Consider the following 23942-nt stretch of genomic DNA (forward strand, 5'->3'; position numbering starts at 1 on the left):
CTAACAAGGAAGAGCTGGCTCAAATTTTTAAAATGAAAATTAAAAATTGTATAAAGTTAACTATGTTTAATAAACAATATTATATACAATAACAAGAAATATTTATTACATTATTTAATATACATTGTAATTATGCAAAAAAACACATTTGAAAAATTCAACATTGATTGGTCATGTCAGTAAAACTATTTGATGTAACATTATTTTCAAAATGCAACATGGTCATTGGACATATAAGCAAATATTCTTGTAAACAAATGATTTATATTCTAATAAAAACAAAATCTAGGAGGAAGAGTGTAAATAGTTTGAAGTTTGAATCAATTTTTGATAGGAAAAGAAGTATATTATCTCCATTTAGTGTGTCAAGGGAGATAATAAAAATAAAGCAGATTTATCAGGATGCAGACCACCATTAATTTAACTATTGATTTAATGTTAATTCTGGTGTCTTTGCCGGACTTCAACTTTTTCGTTGGCCATGTCTTTGCTCCAAAGTTTGAATGAGCTTGACCACTGAAAATTTGAGATACACAAACTTGAAGTAGCATACTAATAACATGTAACTATACACCCTTGCCAACCTCTTAACTATGTTATCCTTCCACCTCTAAACCATGAATATTCACCAAAACCTTGCAGAAAATATCAATTCTAACCCTCATCTCTGATTCTTAAACAAAAAATCAACAAAAGTGGCCAAGCAAAAACCATATTTCACTTCTGGACTACCTGTGTTCTGATTGCATCCCCATCTTCAGAATAAGTCTTAATAAACTGTCCCCATCTGCGAACTAAATCACATATATATCTTTATACTTTCTTAGCAAATACTTTTACTTCATGTATTTCCCTGTGTTAACATGGCAATCTTTTTTCGGATTCTTTTTCTGGCTTTTTTCGATAATGTTGGATCAAGCAGTTTTGTGTTCAGTTCATGAACACTGGGATTTAGAGAAGTGGATGACGGCCCATTAATTGTTTTTTCTTTCTTAGCCTTAACTAAACTACTTTTACTTTCTTCTTCATCCACTTCAAGGGGTCTCTTTCTCTTGTTTTCTGGAAAAAAATCAAAGTTTTACCATAATTAATATGAATTATATCCAATATTCCATAATTCCATGAGAAATCGGACTACATTCTTAAATTGTACAGGTACTGTTAAAGTAGCTAAGTCTCTAACTCAATATCATCCAGAGTCTTCGACATTGAAAACCCGAATTATTTGTCAATTTAAATCAACATTGATGCTGTGATTGTGATGTTACCGGGAAAAGATGGGCATCCGATATCCAATATTTAAGACAAAATAAAAATTTTACCATTGGTACACGAATCGTGTACCATAATGGGTTTCAGTGCCATTTGTAACAAGGGACTCAAAAAACGTGGCTAGACATATTCCACAAGTCATGTGAAATGGTGACGTCATATTTTTATCTGGAGAGCATGAACAATAAATACTATCTGTGTAGACTAGAATAACCAGACGCTAGAGATGGCAATTCGATTGAGACTTCTGACGTATTTCGCCGAACATAACTGATTAGAAATTAGAGTAAAAACAGAAACGATTGAATGTAAATCAGTTTAAATACATTCATATTACATTACTATATGCATTGCGAGCCATTTGTGTCAATTTCTAGCCCCCAAATATTAGCGATTTAGCTCCTTTAAGTAAATTGATGTTTGCTGAAATGTTGTTATAATATCCAGTCCCAATATTTGGGCCAATAAATTAATACCCTTCTCGCCAATCTATACCTGGTCAATAGAAGTTGGCACTTGATTGCTTAAAGACACATTATGGGAGATTAGATAAAGAGCTGGCAGTTCTCACTATAATAGTTAAAAACCAGATAATGTAATGGGAATTTACTGAAAATTTCAGTCAAATTTATCCACTCTGAACCAAGAATTTAGCGACTGAATTTTGATCCTAGCCTTGATCATCATTACCAAAGTCGGTACAATAAAATACATAGCCTCGATTATCCATTTCTTGAATTAATCATGAATGAGCGTAGAGCAGCAGATCGGATCCTAAACCAGTAAATATCGCGGGTTAGCGATCACATCGAGAGTTGATTATGGTCTGGTTAAGTTAATTTATGTCTATTTAATAATTTAGATAACATTTCAGGCCTAAAGAAAGACCTGAAATAGGCAGATTTATCTCTTGCTTAATGTATGTTTAAAGAGAGATAGAGAAATGGGGTTTAACGTCTACTCAACACAAACTAGGTCATTTTGGGACTAACATATGGTTCAATTTTCTTTCAATAATTCGCTTGCACATAGGGATCTTTAGCTGTGGTAGGAAACTGGAGGACCCACTTGGTTTGACAGGCGACCCTACTCAATGTCACGTACAAGCGGGGAATCAAAACCACGCCACTTTACTCAATCACAGACCTTGTAATTTCATCTGCCCGCGTTAAACCCCTAGACAACCCAACCCTGCCTTGAGTGCTTAAAGGTACAAGAATGTACTTGAAATATTTTAGTCGAGTCTGGAAATTTGTCAATATTGACATCCTCTTCAGGCGATGTAATGGATATCTCTTTAATCTGATTAAAGAGATTATCTACCACTAATATTTATGTAATGTTTTCCTAATGAAAAAGTTAAACAGTCAATTAGACTACATTTTAGCATGATTAAGCCGTGCAAAGTTAAAATGGCCATCAGAATCTTTAATTTTGTTTTAATCATTTGATTTTTTTGAATTCAGGATGTATTACCAAATCTATTTTGTGATTTCCAGTAATTTACTGATGATATTTTCTTTTCTATCTTGTTTTTTATTAGGTAATTTGTAGTGACTTTCTTTTTGTCTTTCTTTTTTTCTTGTGATGAAGATTCACTTTCACCATAATTTGACTTGAATTGACTAAAAAAAAGAAGAAGATATCCATTTTCAATATATACAATAATACAATTAGTTAATGAGTGCGAGTTGGATCAGGTCTGTCATTGAGTCAAGTGGCGCGGTTTCGATTTCTCGCTTGTACATGACAAGGAGTAAGGTCAAAGCTCAAATTGACATGTTTCATACAAACAGAATGTTACTGGTAAGTGAATTTTTGTAATACTGTTATTTAGGGGTGGCCCGGGCCCCTGGGGCCTCTAGCTAGATCTGCCACTGACAATAGATGACTTTTTCATTTATTCCTCAATTACCTCTGCGTTTGATGATAGACAACAATGTCCATAAACAAGAAGATTTACAAACTAGCTATTTTACAAAAGCTCAAAAAATTATAAATCACAAGATCTGACTTTTCACTGAATTTTGGGGTAATTCTCTATATATATTGATGATGTCAAACAGCTTAAATCATTTATATTTTAATACTTTGGGACTTTGTCACATGATCAAATGTCATGGGTTTTTCATATGAATTTGGTGCAACCATTTCTTAATCAATTATGTAATATACAGGCATTATTTCACTAACAATTGTTGTTTCAAATTTTTCAACATGGTATGGCTTGATCTTTATTATTGTATACATGTATAATCAAAATGGCACAACACAATTTATAAAGAAAATAATCATCGACATGGTTTTCACACATATTGCACAATACTGTTTCGACAAGTGTTCTCTTATCATTTTCATGTACAAAACTGTGTACAACCCGGTGATGGTTTTCCATACCGGTAAATTGTGTTGTGGGGTTTTTTTGTGCTCCTTGCCACACAAGGACAAAAATCTGGTGACATTAACTTAGATATATGTTAGTTCTGAAATAACCTGGTTAGTGTGATTTCTCTGTCTCTTTCTCACAAAAATTTTATATACAGTATTATTTGGGTTCCCAATTTATAAAATTAAATTGACTTTTATAAAACTATCCAGATCCTTTGCCAGTTTCTAAAAACCTTGCCCCCAAAAAGCCCTAATTGTATATATCTATCAAAGAATTTGATTGCTTGTTTCAATAAAACATTATGATTTCATTATATATATCTATCTGAATTATTATTATTAATATTAGTAGGATAATCCTGGCATTCAACAGATAATGCACCAGGGCCTACGTACTACTGGTGCAGAAATATTAATAATTACTTTCTTCTCCCGAAAGATTACTTAAAAATTTATTTCAAAAGTCTCTCAAACTATACAAAAAACTGTTTCAAGCTTCGTTTTATTTATGAAGATTACTAATGACTAATATTATAGATGGAGATTATGACATAAAATGAAAAATGTAACTGTGATGTCCTTTAATTTACTGCGCCACCCCTGTTACTGGTCCTTATATAATTCATAATTATACCTTTTGTTGGCTTTACGTTTTGCATAAATGTTTGTGTCGATTCCTAACCAAGATGCCGCTACTCCACGATAGGCAGAATCCACTTCTATCTCGCCGGACATTATGGCCAGGCAAGAAAATATTGAACACGACTGCAGCCTTTCCAATAAACGGTTGTAAATAAATACTCCGTGACCTTTGACACTAACGAGATTCCGTGTTCCTGCATACGTCACGAACCAGAAACCTCCATGTGCCCGAACACTTCCGCGACAACGCTTCCCGAATATCCAGACGTTATATTATATGATATGGAATAAACGGAGCCGAAGGACTTGATGATGAAGTCATACGCATAAACAACATGGAGGCAGATTCCTGCGAAAATGAGAAAGTTGCAGGGAATTATCAGAGAAAAAATCGACGCAGTCGTAGAAAACAAAAGAATGGACACACAGACAGTCCGATAGTTGATTTAGGAGAAGAATTACCTCGATGGATTGAATTAAAAACTGCTTTACAGCTGAGTGACGAGGAATTGGCAAAACTTCTAATTGACAGGTGAGACATGTCTCACTCTCAGTCTATACATACCGTCACATAATTTATAATAATGAATCATAATTACATCATTATCCATGGACCTTATAATGTTAGGCGCTATTGCACTTTCGTACCTCTACCAGTTCCCTCCTCTGAAAATTTCAAGTGCCTACGACTACGGGAACTGGTAGAGGTACGAAAGTGCAATAGCGCCATAATGTTATTTCAATTTTTATTCCATAATTCCTAACCATATTTAAAATGATCAGAGGCAAAATGGGATACAGACAATTGGCATTATTTTATCTGTCCCTTAAATTCCAAATAAAGTAATAGGCATAGGGGGCCTACTAAAGTTTATAAAGCACCGGTGTTATATTGAATTGATAAAGTGACAGTCATTGGCATCGTAACTATGAGTTTTGTACATGAATCATGGCTTTTTCATTGATGGTTATGATAATTTGGTAATGAATATCATGTTATAGGTTCTACGTCTCAAGTGAGCTGCTATTGGAGCCTTTTAACACCTTGCAAACTCATTTTGAGAAAATAAATGGATGCGTAATATTGTCACTTGAGTTATTTTACCGTGTCTTTATGACATCTTTTCAAAAATATCTGTTTCTCAGCTTCCTTTAATTTGTGATCATTTGCACTTGTGTCAGGTTGGCCAATATAATAAATAATATCAATTGAATAAGTGCTGATTTTCATTCATTGTTTCAAATAAAAATGTAATGATTTTTGTCCCATTCATGCTAGAGCTATTCACATTACATGTAGATTGAACTAGTTATAGTTAAACAAATATGAAATGAAATATAGTTTAGCTTTCTACTTCTTGCTCCAACTGGTTGATGCAAATATTATGACTGTTGGAGAGGTAAACGACCAGATGGTGACCAGGCTGGATATTGTCATTTTTGCTGAATTTTGATACTGATTTCTGAACCAGAAATAGTCGAAGCCCTAATTGTATATGGGAAAGTTGGAGATTTTCTTAGTTTTAGTAATCCTTTAATTGCACAAGTAATTTTTTTCTGTTTATCTTCAAACAGATACACAGAAGAAGAAAACAATTCAGAAAAAACAGAACTGCACCGGTAAGTTATTATGCATAGTATTAGTAACAACTCAATGACCCACTGTATATAAGACAAACACAGGCCCGCAAATTGGAGATCCCGGTGTTGTTGAAAATCTGAAGTTCTGTTGGCGTGCACATAAAAGAACACATGACAATTTGAAATAGAAAGTGGTGCTGCTGTTTGCGCAAAATGTATGCCCGTCTTCATCAGCCCAGTTTGTGCAGAAAGCTGGACGTTAAACTCCATTTCATTTATATAAGATAAAGACGGACACTCTATTTACTTCTTTTTGTGAAGTTCTAGAAACACAATATGAGCATGAACATGTTAAAATAACAAAAAAGGCTAATTGTCCATAATATTTGTTTTTCAGGCAACAGAAAAGGGAATCTAAACGTTATGAAAATAAGTCAACAGTGTACAATCTGAATAATTTCAACTTGTCCGATTATGGAGTTTACTTTCCGTAAGTACGAATGATAGAAGTGCATTAATTAATTAGCATAGTTATATGCATAATAAAAAGCATTCCAATTGGGGGTCTTGATCAATTTAAAAAATTAGAATTTTCAAGTAATAAACTGTAAAACACAATAAATTTATAGTTTCTGTGTGTAAAAGTGTTTAAAATTATGTTTAGAAAATCGGGACAATGTTAGAATTGCCATATTCTTTGAAAAAGAATACGTTATTTTTTTTGCCAACTATTGAAGTGAAAGCTGTTTTAAATTACTAACACTATCATAGCAGGTTTTGTTTCATTTTAAGACGAATACCAGGTTAACAGATGCACGGTCAGATTGAAACCAAACCTCTTGATATGATTTATTAAAATGGTTAAAAAGGAATTATAACTTTTTCCTAAAAAATTCAATATCTTCAGATGACATCATTTCTACTCTGGTTACCATGCACTACTTCCAGAATTTGTATGTTATGATCAAGTTCCATGCATGAAATTCAAAAGTCCAATTTATTTACTTCTTTATTAATATATTTATTTTAGTCAACCTGATTTTGGGGATGAGATTATTCCTGAAGAAATATCAGCAGTTGAAAATGTTCTTAACCTGAATTATGGAAATGATGTAGAAAGCGGCCATCATGCTCAACATAAGCATATGACAAGTCCTATACCTATACATGTGACAGATCCATGTGCCGTAGCTCGTGAAAATGCTTTTCTGGTTTACAACAGTTGCTTGATTCAGTTGGCTAATCAGAATCCTCCTAAAGATTGTACTGTTAAAAATTGTAAGGGTGATGTTAGTATGGTGAAGAAAAATTCGGGAACTTCTATAAATTTTATTTGGGTATGTTTTGAAATTTGCCTATTTTAGATATTGAAAATATAGTTCAGAAGAATGCTCTTATATAAATGCCATAAGATACAGTAATTTTTTCTAAAAATGTGACTCTGAGACTGTTGTCCTGGCTAGTTAACGAACATCCTCGGTTTACCCAGTGGTCTCATTCTGTTCAACTCCTATGGGTTAATCCATAGGTTTCCACGATTTCGAATTATCTGCTCTGGCCTTGATCGTAGCTTGAGTCTGTGAACCAATCAAAAAACAGTTTACAAAACCAGTCTTACTAAGACTCTTTAGCTTCTATGTTTATGTTCACAACAGTACTATATGGCAGCTTGTTGCAACTCGATGAGAGTTAGTTTCCTTCGCCAACTTCATCGCAAGTAATGATTTATTGGATTGGTCAATAAAAATAGCACAATCATCAAGGGCAGATAACTTCAATATATGTCCCCCCCCCCCCCCCTGAATTAACCCAGAGGTTAGTGAAGTAGAACGGAATGAGACCACTGGGGATACCAAGAATGGTTAACAAAGAGGGCCTGAATTCAAGAAAGTTCTAGCAAGTAAAACATCTAGTCTTTCGAATGGGACAAAAAATGAGATAGCGTCCACATAAATTAACATTTCACAGTTAGAATTCGATGAAGTTTTGGTGGGAATGTTGCTGTTGGTGAAAAATTTCCCTCATAGCACACTGCATCTTGTATGCCCATCCCCATTAGACCAATTGTTGCAGACGAGAAGGACAGTAAACCCTATTGTATTTCATTTTTGTTCTTAAAATGTTTATGCCAGGTTACTCAGAAAAATACTTTTTGTTTTATATTTTTCAGACTTGTTCAAAAGGTCACATAATTAGAGAATGGTGTTCACAACCTTTATTACAAGGTCAGGGTCATTTAGGAGACCTATTGTTAGCGGCTGGTATAGAAATGTCGGGAAGCAACTACAATCAAGTAGCACTGATGTTGAAAATAATGAACGTAGAATGTCTGAGTTCTCAGTCCTATGATTATCTCAAGACAAATTTTGTCACCCCCAAGATAATTTCTTACTGGATGCGGGAACAGACAGATATTCTCTCTGTCTTAGATGGAAGAGACGTGATGTTGTTAGGTGAGTGGAGATTGTTCTTTCTATAACAGTTATTTCATCTAGGGAGTTCATGATTTGAACAATTTTACAACTTTTTGTTTTTTATCTCATAAATATGTGGTGACGCTCTCCCTATTCAAGTACAACCGAAATGAGGTGGTTGGGTGGTCTAGTGGTTTAACACTTGCACGTGAAATCACAAGGTCTGTCATTGAGTCAAGTGGCTTGGTTTCGATTCCCCGCTTGTACATGACAAGGAGTAGGGTCACCTGTCCAACCTCATGGGTTTTCTCAGAATCCTCTGGTGTCCTCTCACAGCTAAAGACCCCTACGCGCAAGCCAATTATTGAAATAAAATTGAAGCGTGTTTGTCTCGAAATGACCTAGTTTGTGTCTAGTGGCCATTAAACCCCATCGCTCTCTCACAACCGAAATGAAATTTGGCATGCTTGTTCCTGGTCCGTTGATTGTTTATAAACTTATCTTAGGTTAGGACCCTTTGGTGTGTCAGTTTGATCACTCTTTAGGGTTATTTCTAAAATGGATAAGACATCATCTGTTGACCGTTTTTATTAGCCCAGTTGGTGTAAAACGGTAGAACGTTAAACCCCATTTCATTTCATCTGTTGAAATGTCTAACTGCTAAGTCACTTTGATCATTTTTATACGGCCACATTGAAATGTGGACGTATATTGCCGTCGCCGCCCGTCCGGTCGTCCGTCCGTCCGTCCATCCATTGTCCACAATTTCTTGTGAATGCTCTAACGCCAAAAGTTATCATCCAATTATTATAAAATTGATATATGTTGTTTACATTAGTGAGATGAAGAAGCCTATTTAATTTCAATAATTTCCGTTTATTACGTCTAGAGTTATGGCCCTTGTTTCACTTTATTGATCCTTGTGAACGCTCTAACGTCAAAAGTTATCATTCGATCTTTCTGAAATTTATATGCATTATTTAGATTGCTGAAACGAAGAAGCCTATTGAATTTCAGCAATTTCCGTTTATTACATCTAGAGTTATGGCCCTTGTTTCATTTTATTGATCCTTGTGAACGCTCTAACGCAAAAGGTTATCACGTGATCTTTGTGAAATTTATATGCATGATTTAAATTAGTGAAACGAAAAAGCCTGTCAAATTTCAACAATTTCTGTAGATTACTTCCAGAGTTGAGAACCTTGTTTCAGTTTGTAGAACCATGTAAACCCTCAAACGACAAAATTTATAATCTGATCTGTATGGAACTGTCTTGTAAAGGCCCCAATTACCTACAAAGGAATAAATATGCAACAACCCTTGATGACTGCTCGGACGATTTAGCTGCTGTGGGCGTATGTTTTGTTGCCTGGCAACCTATCTTTGGTGGTTATTGCTAATATCGATAAGGCATAATTTCTGAAAAAGTGGCAGAAGTTAGTCACTTTACTACATTGTTCCCTTTTTATCTTTTAAAAAGTTGAACTGTCTATCTGCTAGAGAGAGAGAGAGATTGGTTTAACCTCCACTCGACACAAACTAGATCATTTCGGGACTAACATATTATTCAATTTTATATCAAAAATTCACTTGTGCGTAAGGATTTTTAGCAGTGGGAGGAAACAGGAGGACCCAGAGAAAACCCAAAAGGATGGACAGGCGACCGACCCTACTTGTCACATTCAACCAGGAAATTGAAACCACACCAGTTGATTCAAAGACCTTATGATAGAGCGCAGAGGTGCTTACCATTTGGCCATCCAACTCCCATTACTGGTATATAAAAATATAAAACAGAAATTTGTTGACATTTTAGGTAGTGGACTACAAGATAAGAAAGAACAGTTGGCAAGTTTCTGTACTTTCAGTATTTTAGATTACGAATCCTCGGAAGTGTTGTATATATCGGTTGTAGAGAAGAAGGAATCAGACAGTCAGACACACACAGAGAAGCTAGAGTTACTGGCCTTTACTAAAGCCCTACATATGATACAGAAAGCTGGAGCTAGAGTAGTGGAAGTTGTTACTAACATAGAACCAAGGATCAACAGCTACTTGAGTAATTCATAATTTCTTATTAAAAAAAACAATAACATAATATGGAACACAATTACTATTTTAATTAAAGCAATGTTTCAATGAGGGTCCTTTTAACATTATCAAGCCAATTATAAAAAATAATCAAATTGATTATTTAGACTTACTTAATTGAAAAAAAAAAAAAAAAGAATCAAAATGTCAACAGTAGTTAAAGATACATTGTGGGAGATAAGATAAAGAGATGGCAGTTCTCACTATAATAGATAAAAACTAGACAGTGTAAAGGTAATTTGCTGAAAATTTCAGTCAAATTGATCCACTATGAGCCGAGAAAGAAGCGGGTGAAATTTGTGCATAGTCTCGGTCATCATTACTAAAATCATTAATATAAACAGCTTAGTCTCGATTATCCACTTTTTCTGATTTAATTATCAGTGGCCATTAGCGGCATATAGGAATCTAATCCAGCCAAAATGGAAGGCTAGACTTGACATCGAGAGTTTATTATGGTCTGGATAAGTTAATTAATGTCTAATTGATAATTGAGATAACATTTCGGGCCTAAAGAAAGACTTGTAATAAGCAGATTTTGCTCTTGCATAATGCATGTTTAATCTAACAGATTGAATTAAATCAGATTAAAAAGAGGCCCATCAAAATATTTTACCCAAGACTTACAGGTGTCACCGGTTTATTTATATTGTCGACAGAGTATGCTGAATGTTTCAGAATATTCAATTCATCATATCTTTGTAAATGCTGAATGAAACTGAACCATTTTTAGACTTATATTCCTTTAGAGATTCAATATTCACAATATTGTAGTTTGCAAGGGATTCCTTAATCCCTCAATGATCAGCAACTTTAAATCTGGTTATTTTATTGTGATCCTATTTTTAGATATTATTCAATGTTTTCAGTCTGATGATAGACAAAGGTCCAATTTTATTATTTTGTATTTCATGCTGTATAAACTTGGACAATTTTATCATTTTGATTAGGATTTGTAAAATAAATAAAATGCTTATTTTTTTTTATTGCTAACAGAGAAGAAACATCCAGACATCAAACGAAGTTTTGATATGTGGGAAGGTGCTAAAATGGTGGGCAAATCAATTGTTGAGGTAAATAAATATGGTAATTTACATGTAAATATAAACATTATAATTTCAAATAGATTTGAATCTGAAAATTCCATTTTATTTTGTTTACTTTTATCTGAGGAAGCCACACTGTTGGCTAAGAAAGTTTCCAGTCTGTTTTCCTTTAGTTGTCTAGTTGTCTAGTTTTTCAGATGGGACAAAAAATAGTCCCATGTATATCATTAGAAGCACATTAAAGATCCTTTGATAGTTGGAAATTAAAATGAGAAGAGAATTAGCACAACTGCCAAGGTAAAATTTCCGTCACAGCACACTGCACAGTATTATATCCATCTTCATTAACCCAGTTGGCGCAGAAAAAAGGCTTGTCATTTATTTTTATCTTCGATAAGTAACAAATGGGTAAATTGAAAAATATGGATAAATTTTCAGTATTAAAGAAAATATCCTTTTGGATGCTTAATTTCATGTTTTCATTTCTCATTCTCAGGCATCAAGTAAAGAAGGATGCGGTGAAATAATAACATGGTTGCCAGATATTGTTGATCATTTTCTAGACTGTAGTAATAGATGTGCAGATATGTCAGGAACATTGTGGGCGTCAACTGATGAGGAAGCATTTCTGGTCAGTAACAATATAAATAAAATAAAACAAAGTACGAACAATCCAAACCATTAGACAAAATTTGAAACCCTAAAAAAACGGTATAGGCAAAATAGTGTAATCAGAAAATGGACTGGTCATCATGTACATACAGGTAACAGGTGTCCGGAAGAGTAAGCTTACCCTTCCTGGCGCTACACCCGCCACATACTTATAATTTATTTGATAAATATTCTGTCTTTATTAGCCCAGTCAAAGCTGAACAGTAGGATGTGTTCTGTTTTAAGACAAAAGAGACACATTATAACCAATGCACCCTCTAATTTTTAGTAGTCAGTGTGCACGAAAATGAGTGATTTTTGTACAAATGTTTATTGGTAATTATTTCAATATAATTGTACCAATGTAAACTTAAAGATAATTTTGTCACAGCCTAATAAAACTATATTGGTAGATAAAAATGGGTTATGTGATATGGTGGTGCCTGAGAATAACAGTTTTAGTTTGATATGGACTAAACTTGTATTCTCCCATTGGATTTCTTTTGTACACATTGTCAGTGGTGCAGGGCAGAGGACCTGGCAAGCGACACCGTATATGCGTTCGGATGGGACAAAAAACGTGGTCATGTGTACACATTGGCACGACCGTAAAAGAACCCTTGGCAGTTGGAATTCGATATAAGAGCAGGCCGTAACACATTGTCTCAGAAAAATTTCCTTCATAGCAGAACAGTAGGATATTTAACCCAATTTCATTAAATTTCCTTTGTGCACTCACATGGACTTGATGTAGTTATATTATAGGGCCCCCTTTTCTACCATTATATCAACTTTATTTCTATATCACCTGGGGGGTTGGATGGCCGATTAGTTAATGCGTGCGTGTTGCATCATAAGGTCTGTCATTAAGTCAACTGGCGTGGTTTCGATTCCCCGGTTGTACGTAGGGTCACCTGTCCAACCATGTGGGTTTTCTCTGTGTCCTCCGAATTCCACCCACTGCTATAGACCCCCCCTCTCTCTCTCTCTCTCTCTCTCTCACCTAATATTAACAGAATTGTCAACTGGGTATAATTTGTATTCAGGATAGTTTTGTGACTGGTATAATACATCACACTATGAACAATCATCAGTGGATATCGGGAGAGTGTAGTCATCCACCATTACCACATGACAGTAAACAATGGCTAGTACCAGATTCACCTGCTCACAATCAACTTAAACAGACTCTACTAAATAAACCACTATCTTCAATACTCTCTAATTTCTCCACTAACAGGTAATGATAGTTAGAAATAACTTCCATTAATTTGTGAGCATTTGCACTCGTGTCAAGTTGGACTACACCATATATTTGATAATATCAATTAAGTGCTGATTGTCTCTCATTCTTTGGAATCAAAATATAATGATTTTTGTGCAATTCATGCTGGGATGATTAGATGATTAGATAGTAGTACATTGAACTATGTTAAACAAATATGAAGTGAAATGTGGTTTAGAGGAGCTAAATCTATACTAATATTTGTGACTGTCGTTTGTCTGTCTGTCTGTCTGTCTGTTTGTCTGTCTGTTCGGGGTGGGCAGCTACACTAGGTCTGCCCCGAGTCTGAAATTTGGGGTATAGGGGTAGCTCGGACCGGGGAGTAACATAGGCCAGGTGGCGTTAGTCTACCACTTCCGGTTTCGGGGTTATGACCCCTGAGCGAAGCCGGGCATTCTTCTAGTCATTAATATTTGGGACCCGGAAATTGCCACAAATGGGTCTCAACGCATATAATAATGTAATATGAATGTATATAAACTAATTTACCTCAAATTACTTCTGTTTTTTAATCTAATTTAAAATCAGTAATGTTTGGCGAAATACGCAAGAAGTCTCAATCAAATAGTAGTCTCTAGGGTTATTCCAGTCTACACCGATAGTATTTATTGTGCATGCTCTCCAGATAAGAATATGGCATCACCGTATGACATAACTTGTGGAATATGTCTAGCCTCGTTTTTTGAGTCCCTTGTTACAAGTGGGGCTGAAACGCATTCATGTACCAATAGTAAAATGTCAGAAGCCAATCTTTTCCCAGTAAGATCACAACATCAATGTTGATTTAAATTGACAAATAATTCATGTTTTCAATGTCGAAGACATGGGATGACATCGATTTAGAGACTTGGTTATCACCTTTCATCATCTCAGTATGATTTCAAATACCCAATCTCCAGCAGCGTTACTTCCTGTCACCTTCCATCGTCTCTATACAAGTTCAAATTGAAATATCAAATACTATCACCCAGCGTTACGTGATGAGGAGTAGGGACCCACTTATAAAGACCCCTATTCCCAAGCGAATTAATGAAATTGAACCATGTAGATGTTAACCCCTCTCTCTCTCTCTCACTTCCTGTTCCCCTTTGTTGTCTCTATGCAAGTTCAAATTAAAATATCAAATACTATCACCCAATCATTAACATGGTTGAATTATCCAGATTCTTGCAATTCGATGTCTTTGTCAAAATGGGTAATATCTCCATTTATTTAATAGTTATTCTTTCAGAATAAAGTATTTCAACTTTGGAACAGGGTTGAATAATTGACTACAAAAATTTATGTTAATGATTTTGGATGTTTGGTTATATTTTCAGAACAACATCTGGTTTGGAATGTTTGATGGATTATATTACAATATATACACCAGATAATCACAAATATAGGTTGGTAGATTTTAATATATAATTATTTGGTCTATATTATTGATACAAAATATTCACACAAAATTTTTGTGTTTTGAGTGACCATATTTATTGTCCCAGCAAGATTATCAACTAGGGGCCGTATTCCCAAAAATTTAAACTATAATATATTAAGGATACAGCCTTTCCATTGGTTAAAAGGTGTTGGCCAAAAAAGTTCATTGGGATTTTCCGGAGTAGTTTCCCTCATGTCATTTGGATGAGACGATAAACTGAGGTACTGTGAACACATTGGCGTTTGTGTAAAAGATCCCTTGGCAGTTGGAATTAGATATAAAAGTAAGCCGTATTGCCACTGTCTGGGCATAATTTCTCTCAAAGCACACTGTTTGGCGTATGCTAGTCTTCATTAGCCCAGTCGGTGCAGGACATTAAAGCCTATTTTATTTCATTTGTTAAAAGTTAAACTCCTAAAACAAATTTTAACTCTTAGCCAATAAAAATAGTGCATTTGTAAAATATTTTGGTTAAATGTTTTTTTACTATATTTTTATAGTTGTAGAAATTTAATATGCATCGTTAAAAAGTTAATTACCAATCAAAAGAATTGGACTATTAGAACAGACATGTTTATGTTTGATTTTGTGCAAAATTTGAGCTCGGACCACTGATTTATCAACAAGATACTGAATTATTTCCCTTGCTTTATTTTTTCAGTTTTACTGAATACAAGGCAAGAGTTTATTTGGCTGTTCTGGACTATATGAATCATCAGAATCGTGCTAATGAACTGGATGACAGTGGCAAAGAAATGTAAGTTGATTAAATAGCTATTAGCACCTCTATAATTATTGTCACATGAAAACTATATAATGATGTGATGTACTATATAATATGTACGTACATATTGGTGTGCATGTAAAAGACCCCTTGACAGTTGGACTTTGATATAAGAGTAGGTCGTAGTGCTGCTGTCCGGGAAAAATTTCTCTCATTGCCCTCCGTATGGCGTATGCCTGTCTTCATTAGCCCAGTTGAAGTAGAACAATGGAACATTAAACCCCATTGCATTTCATTTTCTTTCTATCCTTGTTATTTTCACACCATGGTAGGAGTAATGCCCTGCAATAATTCAGCGAAACATGGTGGATGAGTTTCAATGTTTTCATGCAACACACCCCTTAGTAGGATAACTTTATTGCAAAAAAATTTTACTTGGCCCCACTGTCTCCCCACCCCTTCTATTGTCCCCCTCTCCCCACTCAATCTACCTCATTATCACTCGTAACAATATGAATCTAGTTTTAATCTTCTTTTTTCTTCAGACCGTGTAGAATATTCTCTAACTATACAGGAAGTCTGTTAACTCAACCAAAGAAAGAGGCTAAACAGTACAACTATATACCAGTTATTGTAGAAAAAATCATTGGTTCTGCTTTAAATAGTGATTAAATTATAAACAATCACCTTATTTCCCGGTGTATCAACTTTAAATAGTGATTAAATTATAACCCATCTTATAAACAATAACTTTATTTCCTAGTGCATCAACTTTAAATAGTGATTAAATTATAACCCAGCTTATAAACAATCACCTTATTTCCTGGTGTATCAACTGTAAATAGTGATTAATTTATAACCCAGCTTATAAACAATCACTTTATTTCCTTGTGTATCAACTTTAAATAGTGATTAAATTATAACCCAGCTTATAAACAATCACTTTATTTCCTGGTGCATCAACTTTAAATAGTGATTAGTTAACAGGATATCTGATAAACATTCACATTATTTTATGATTTATCAACTTTAAATAGTGATGTTTATATTGCTTAACACGGATGGTAGTGTTGACTGGGCTATCAGCTGTAAAAATAGCAAATATTTTAAGTGCTTTGTTGATATTAAGTAATAATTAATTTATCAGGAAGAATTTGTAATGTTCCATACACATAAATTCAATAGCATGCTGTTCAGTTTAGGTGTGCATAAGACTTGGGTATACTTTGTGCAGTGGGGTCCAATAATTTTAAACTTTGCTATGCAAGTATTTAAAAAGTATGCATATTAATGGACTGAAAATCTTCACAATATCATTCCATTATTTTTTCTGTTTTATATGAATTATAAATTCATATTTTCATTTTTATTCTCATCCTATAAATAGAATATTTATTTAATTTATGAAAGGTTGTTATCAATGTTAAACTTTATTTATACAATTAATTAAAAATATAATTAATACTAGAATTCTAAACATTCCTAAACTTTCTATGCTCAGTAATTTATTCTATCTTATTCCAGTATACTATAGTTGTTTTATTGATGGCATAGTTTACAAATATACCAATTATAAATTGCTCAATTGTGGTTTGAAAGTTGCATCAATGGGGACTACCCCTTCGGGATGTCGGGAAATTTCCCACTCGGCCGCAAAGTGATGGTTTATATGATTAAGTTTTGGGATTAAGTTGAGTGGCATTATATCCAATAATAGTTGTGCTAATTTGTAATATTACGCTTTTTCTGTAATAAAAGACCATTGATCTTTTACTTTAAATTAAAATCATTCCAATAATTGATGTTTTTATGATACAATTTTAATATATTATTATGTGTGATATTCAAACATGGAACTAATAATTGTTGTTGCACCTGAAAAAATTTTGGGCACTAATGAACTGGTACCTGACATTTTGAAAATTCTGCCAGACTTGTATTATAAATATCAATAGAAACAATGAAAAAAATACAAACCTGTGCTGGGCAAAATGACAGGCACCTGAGCAGTGGTTCTTAACCTTTTTATGTGCTGCTACCCCTTGAGCTTACATTATATTTCCCTGTACTGTGTACCCCCTGTCTAAAATGACTTACAGAAAGAAATGAAAATATAATAATTGACATGAAATACAATGTTAGTTTATTTATACAATGCATTGAATACATACAAATATACTGAATACACGGTATCCCTTGCTTTGATGCTTCATACCCCCAGGGGATACACATACCCCCCAGTTAAGAACCACTGCACTAGAGGGATTGTGTTTGTGACAGGTGCCTTATTTCCAGGCTTGTTGATATTAGAATTAAGATCTAAAGAACCACACTTGGTGATATTAGAATTAAGATCTCGAGAACCACACTTGGTGATATTAGAATTAAGATCTCGAGAACCACACTTGGTGATATTAGAATTAAGATCTCGAGAAGCACACTTGGTGGTATTAGAATTAAGATCTCAAAAAACACACTTGGTAGTATTAGGCAACACAAATAAAATAACTTGTTTCTCGGGCACCGCCCGCACGCAAAATTGGTTGCGCGTGCAGTCTATTTATTAGTCTTGATGAAAAAAAATAAATATGTAACGCCCGCCCGCACATCGACAAGCAAGTCGTAAAAAAAATATCCCGCATGTACCTACATTCGCCATACATGTATATCTATTCAAATGTATTAAAACTGATTCAGATGAACATGCTGTCTTTTTTATCCGAACAATGGCGAAGTTTGGCAGATTTGCCTTTTTTATTGATATCGAAAGAACCTCCATTTTGTATCACGTGATATTAATTACCTCCCCTGATAAACTAGAATTTGATTCGTGTTAAAAGTCATTGGCGACAATATTTCAATCATTCGATCGTAATCGGCTCATTATTGCCGGCTTCAGTCGGTCCTTGTTTGGAAAATCCTATTGATAAAATAATGAACCGTAGAACAGGTTAATTAATTATAGCTAAGAATACGATACAATGACGATAGTCGTCATAATGCATACCTTAGAATCTGGGTCATTATTAGCACATTTACGGTAGTTTCGATAATCCGGAAAATAATAATTGGATTACCGATTTGATGGTTTTACTGACCAGTTGTTAGTTAGATTTAAATAGTCATTCAATATAAACACCGGATAGAACACCGAATATCCTGAGAAACACACCGAATATCCCAAGAAACAGTATTTCCGGCAATCTCCAATACCGATGACACGGTGTGACATGCATTGGTTGGAATTCGGTAAATAATTATAAATAAACCGGCGATACTAGATTTAGTTTTAAATACTGTTTACCATGATTATTATTTTTGATACACCTGGTGAAAGAGGCTTTGTTTTTAAAAATATTGTTGTCTTTATGGAGGGCTATTACATAGTCGTATGGAATTTTATTTTAAACCAATTTCAATTATGTGAATTAAATATGGAAAATTATTTTCCTTTCAGTCAGTGTTCAGTCTCAGTGTTTTAGTAGACTTGATTTTGGGTTTGTTTTAAGTATGTACAATAAAGTTGAATATAACGGAAAGCAAAAACGTAAACAAGTAATGACTTTCTCATTTAAAAAAAAAAAAAGAAAGACCGCCCTCCCGCCCCAACAATTTTCAGCAATAGCCAAATTTTATTTTGCACCATCAATGAGTAAAAAAAAAAAAGAAACCGCCCTCCCTCCCTACAGTTTCAGCTGTCAGTTGCCCGAGAAACAAGACATTTATTTTGTGTGGCCTTAGAATTAAGATCTTAAGAACCACACTTGGTGATATTAGAATTAAGATCTCGAGAACCACACTTGGTGATATTAGAATTAAGATCTCGAGAACCACACTTGGTGGTATTAGAATTAAGATCTCGAGAACCACACTTGGTGATATTAGAATTAAGATCTCGAGAACCACACTTGGTGATATTAGAATTAAGATCTAAAGAACCACACTTGGTGGTATTAGAATTAAGATCTCGAGAAGCACACTTGGTGGTATTAGAATTAAGATCTCAAAAACCACACTTGGTAGTATTAGAATTAAGATCTCGAGAACCACACTTGGTGGTATTAGAATTAAGATCTCGAGAACCACACTTGGTGATATTAGAATTAAGATCTCGAGAACCACAAATCCTTTGATTTGACTAATTTGTGTTCATTTTGTCAGTATTTTCATGATGTATAACAGCTTTACTTTTATTTTATATATTTATATATGTGCTATTACTTTTTGCTATTTAATAATTCTAGAGTAATGCTGCTTTGCCAAAAGTGTATTAATTAAATTATTTCATATATATTTTTCATGAATTTTTTATAAGAAATTTAATTTATTTATAATATTATTGTGCAGAGTAATGTTGTATATTTATTTAGAATATTGTGAGTTTGTAGATTATGGTTTATATATGTAGTCAGCTTTTAAGTCTGTAGCAATATTTAATAGGTACAGATCTAGGGGGTGGGGTGGAGGGAGGGGTGTAGTGGGAGACAAGAATTGTAGTGTGTAGAGTGTTTACAAGAAAAGCTAAGAGGGATGACAGGCACAGGGGACTATATAATAATTGAGTAATGAATTTTTATGCAAACAGTATTCCTGAGCATATGTACACCATTGTATTTTTACACCGCTGTATACATATATTATGAGTCACAAAAGTCATTAAAATGAAGCAAATGAGTTCTCTATTTCAAAATTTATTGCGGGCATTTTGCGTCTGACCATAAGCTCAATTGCAGATTCAAGGAGCCACCTACAAAAATATTCAAATGCCTTTTTTTAAAGAATACCTAACACGATAAGAAAAAATGTCAAATTGAAGCGCAAATACAACTTTTTGTGGCCTTACAGGGTATAGTGAGAAAAAAAAAGAATGTTTTCCTTCATTTTTCCTGCTTTGGACCCATGCATTTCTTCAGAGGGAGATCTGCACCCATAGTTATAGGTATTCAGTATTAAACCTGTATTAATTAAAGTATTTTTTTTTTTTGATCGCTCAATGGTGTATATCTCTCCATCAACATGTATTTCTCAATTATTTAGAGTCTTTTTCTTTAATGGCTTTATTTCCGTGTAGTAGTTTTGAGTTGGTTTATTTACCAGTTAGATATTAAATATGTAGATCTATATATGATTTAAAAAAGTGTTGAAAGTTATACAATAGTAGACTTATTTATGCAGATGTCCAGTACATATCCTCAGTCGGAGCAGAGGTAAAAACCCATTTCATTCCCAGTACTCATTGACCAGATTGTCAGCAGAGTTCAGCTGGAGTAATATTTTCTGAATTATTTATGAAATGAAACAAAATGGGTTTTAACGTCCTACTGTTCTGCTCTGAACTGGGCAAACGCCATACAGTGTGCTAGGAAGGAAATTTTGCCTGGACTGCGGCACTACGACCTACTATTATATCGAATTTCAACTGTCACTGGATCTTTTATGTGCACGCCAATGTGTACACAGGACCTCGACTTTTCGTCCCATCCGAACGACTAGATAGCTGTCCTTGTCAGGCCCTCCGTCCCGCATCACTGACAAGGTGGAACCATGCAGGAAAATCTGGATGAACTTTCTCGGCCAATGCAGGTCAATTCAGGGATCGAACACCTCCAGGATAGCACCTCCAGGATAGCGAGCCAGCCTCTTACCCTCTTAGCCAAGTGACCCCCAATTATTTATGAAACAACAGGTACATAAACACCTATGGATAGATGGTACCAGTCTGTATAGCGTGGGATTAACAATGGTGGGCCCCAACCGACACAAGTGACCAGAACTTATGGCAGTATTATTCGACTGTATTCGGTGTTTTATAGGGGGATTATATTCAATGGAGATTTAAATTTACTTAACAACTGATCAGTGAATCCATCATTGCATGATCCAGTTATTATTTTAATATCTACCGGTATCTAAAATTCATACCAAGAGACCGTCTTCAACCGCCACGTGGCTTATCACAATGGCATCTTACTGGACCTAGTGAATCCATCAATGCAATATCCAGTTATTGTTTTAATATCTACCTGTACCTGGAATTCATACGGAGTGTCGAAGACGTGCGATTCGCAAACTATGCCGAGACCGTCTCCATTCGCCACGTGGCTTATCACAATGGCATTTTACTGGAGCTATTATCAATAATCAGCAAGCTAGTGGTTTTGGGTTTTTTTGGTTTTTTTTTTACCGGATTATCAAAATTACCGGATTATCAAAATTACCGTTCCATGTGCTAATTACTCGGATTATCAACCACTTGGCCGATTCTTACTAAGGTATGACGGTTGTAGCCGACAAGCCAGTTGATTGACTTCTTAATTAACGAGTAATAATTAACCTGTTGTAATTTAGCCGAAAGTAGATTAAGATTGATACCTGAAACCATAGTGGCTGGTTCATTGTTTTACCAATCGATTAGATTTAACATCAATCGGCTAAAGCCGAAGAAAAAGTAGTCGATTAAGAACAGTGATGTAACTACATCAACCTAAATTGAAGTCGGTCAGTGATAAATAACGGGGAGACCATGATATAAGATACCAAGAAAAGCTTCATTTGGTACAGAGAGAGAGAGAAATGGGGTTTAACGTCCACTCGACACAAACTAGGTCATTTCGGGACTAACATATGGTTTAATTTTATTTCAATAATTCGCTTGCGCGTAACGGTCTTTAGCAGTGGGCGGAAACCGGAGGACCCGGAGAAAGCCCACGAGGTTGGACAGGCGACCCTACTCCTTGTCACGTACAACCGGGGATTCGAAACCACGCCAGTTGACTCAATGACAGGCTTTATGATACAGCGCGCACGTACTAACCATTCGGCCATCCAACCCCCCAATTTGGCCGAAATTAGATTGATTTATTATACCAAAGTGGCCGGTTCATTGTTTTGCCAATCGACTAGATTTAACATCAATCGGCTAAAACCCACAAAAAAGTAGCCGATTAAGAACATTGATGTCAACCTAATTTGAAGTCGGTCAGTGGTAAATAACGGTGAGGCCATGATATAAGATAGCAACAAAAGCTTCATTTTGCACAAAAAGGGACAGTCTATTGCAGGAAGTAGGCGAAATGTCATTCGAACTGAGGCGCAACGAACTGACATTAAGATACTGGACCAAGTTACTATCTTGGGGTTAGCTGTCTAACATTCAAGTGCACAAAAAATCATCAACGAAGAAATTTAAAAGAAATGTGTGAAGTCGGAAACTCAACCGTTCGGTCACAGAGTAAATGAATTATTAAAAGATGTAGGATTAGACCACTATCAAATCACTGATAGGGTATGTTCTTATCAAGCTCCATGGACTTAACTCAATCCAAACTATGATACAAGCCTGCGTAATGTTGTTAGGAAAGAAATCCGCAACATACTCAAATAATCTCGAACGAATTCTTGAACGAAAAATGGTCATCGCATGTGAGAATATACACGGACGGATTACACGACTCAAACACAAATAAAACTGCGTTAGGTGTCAGCATTCCCGAATTGAATGTTAATACGTATATCAAAAAGGTTACCAGATGGATGTTCCATCTATACAGCAGAAACAAAGGCAATATCGACAGCTCTTGAGTGGCTTGTGTTATCCAACGTTCAAAAAGCAGTCATCGTGTCAGACTCCCATAGGTGTATAGAGTCAATAATTCATGACAAAACACTATCAAGACCAGAAATTGTTTACAATATTCGAGCAAATGTTGATTCCCTTCAACAAAAAAAATAGAACCGGAGAATTTGCATGGATACCAATTCAAGTCGGCGTAGTAGGAAATGAGTCTGCAGACAATCTTGCTTGCAGTGGACTCAACCTCTGCAAGACAGAAGACCTAAAATATAGCGCTCAGGGTTTAATAGTATTGTTAAAACTAAATAATAGTATAGTTAAAACTAAAATTAAATCGGAATGGAAAGCCGAGTTAACCAGAACAAATAATTTTAGATTCAAATTAAATAACGATTTGGTTGTAAAGACGGAGGTCAATCACCCGTCGCGCAAGATTTGTGGGTTGATCACAAGACTGAGAACTAAAGATTTAATAACCGAACGTAAATATAAACCAGTTAAGTGCGAATGCGGCCAAATGTTAACCGTTAATCATGTCATCACTGCGTGCAATAAATTTGGAAGAAAAACGATTCCCCGTAAGAATTTTAATGGAAGATATCAAACTTCAATATACCCTCCAAAATCTACCCCCCCTCAAAATACGTCATACATGATTTATGAAGCAATCTCAAAATTCATAGCTGAATCGGGAATAAACTGTTAAGTTCGGTACGCAAAATAGAGCACTCTATGACTAGTCAACTGTACGGTTGAGTAGACCAGGTTTGGCGGCTAGGCACCTGGATGCTTTAATAATATCAGAATAAATTGAAGTTAAGGTAGGGAATAGTTACAAAGGAAGAAACTATT

The 23942-nt window shown here is 34.8% G+C and overlaps 1 protein-coding gene and 1 long non-coding RNA gene across 2 annotated transcripts; one reads left to right on the forward strand and one right to left on the reverse strand.

Moving 5' to 3' along the window:
* Positions 1 to 126: 126 nt before the first annotated feature.
* On the reverse strand, positions 127 to 4476 carry LOC126827377 (uncharacterized). Its single transcript, XR_007682679.2, has 3 exons — positions 4295 to 4476; positions 2749 to 2897; positions 127 to 1059 (listed from the first exon to the last, which is right to left on the reverse strand). It is a non-coding gene; the product is annotated as an uncharacterized LOC126827377 (long non-coding RNA).
* Positions 4477 to 4518: 42 nt separating this feature from the next.
* On the forward strand, positions 4519 to 17979 carry LOC126827376 (uncharacterized). Its single transcript, XM_050556670.2, has 12 exons — positions 4519 to 4834; positions 5878 to 5922; positions 6281 to 6373; positions 6914 to 7220; positions 8054 to 8336; positions 10114 to 10356; positions 11385 to 11461; positions 11931 to 12065; positions 13132 to 13325; positions 14690 to 14758; positions 15455 to 15550; positions 16063 to 17979. The coding sequence occupies exons 1-12, from the start codon at positions 4638 to 4640 to the stop codon at positions 16187 to 16189; spliced, it is 1866 nt and encodes a 621-aa protein (XP_050412627.1). The 5' UTR covers positions 4519 to 4637; the 3' UTR covers positions 16190 to 17979.
* Positions 17980 to 23942: the final 5963 nt, after the last annotated feature.

Source organism: Patella vulgata, chromosome 7 (genome assembly GCF_932274485.2).
Source record: "Patella vulgata chromosome 7, xgPatVulg1.2, whole genome shotgun sequence".
Classification (NCBI taxonomy): domain Eukaryota; kingdom Metazoa; phylum Mollusca; class Gastropoda; family Patellidae; genus Patella; species Patella vulgata.

Bases quoted from the DNA above. Each gene is read 5' to 3' on its own strand.
- LOC126827376 (XM_050556670.2), top strand. From the start codon at position 4,638: ATGGAGGCAGATTCCTGCGAAAATGAGAAAGTTGCAGGGAATTATCAG. The intron at 7,221-8,053 runs GTATGTTTTGAA...TATATTTTTCAG, and splicing joins CTTCTATAAATTTTATTTGG to ACTTGTTCAAAAGGTCACAT. The intron at 10,357-11,384 runs GTAATTCATAAT...TATTGCTAACAG, and splicing joins AAGGATCAACAGCTACTTGA to AGAAGAAACATCCAGACATC.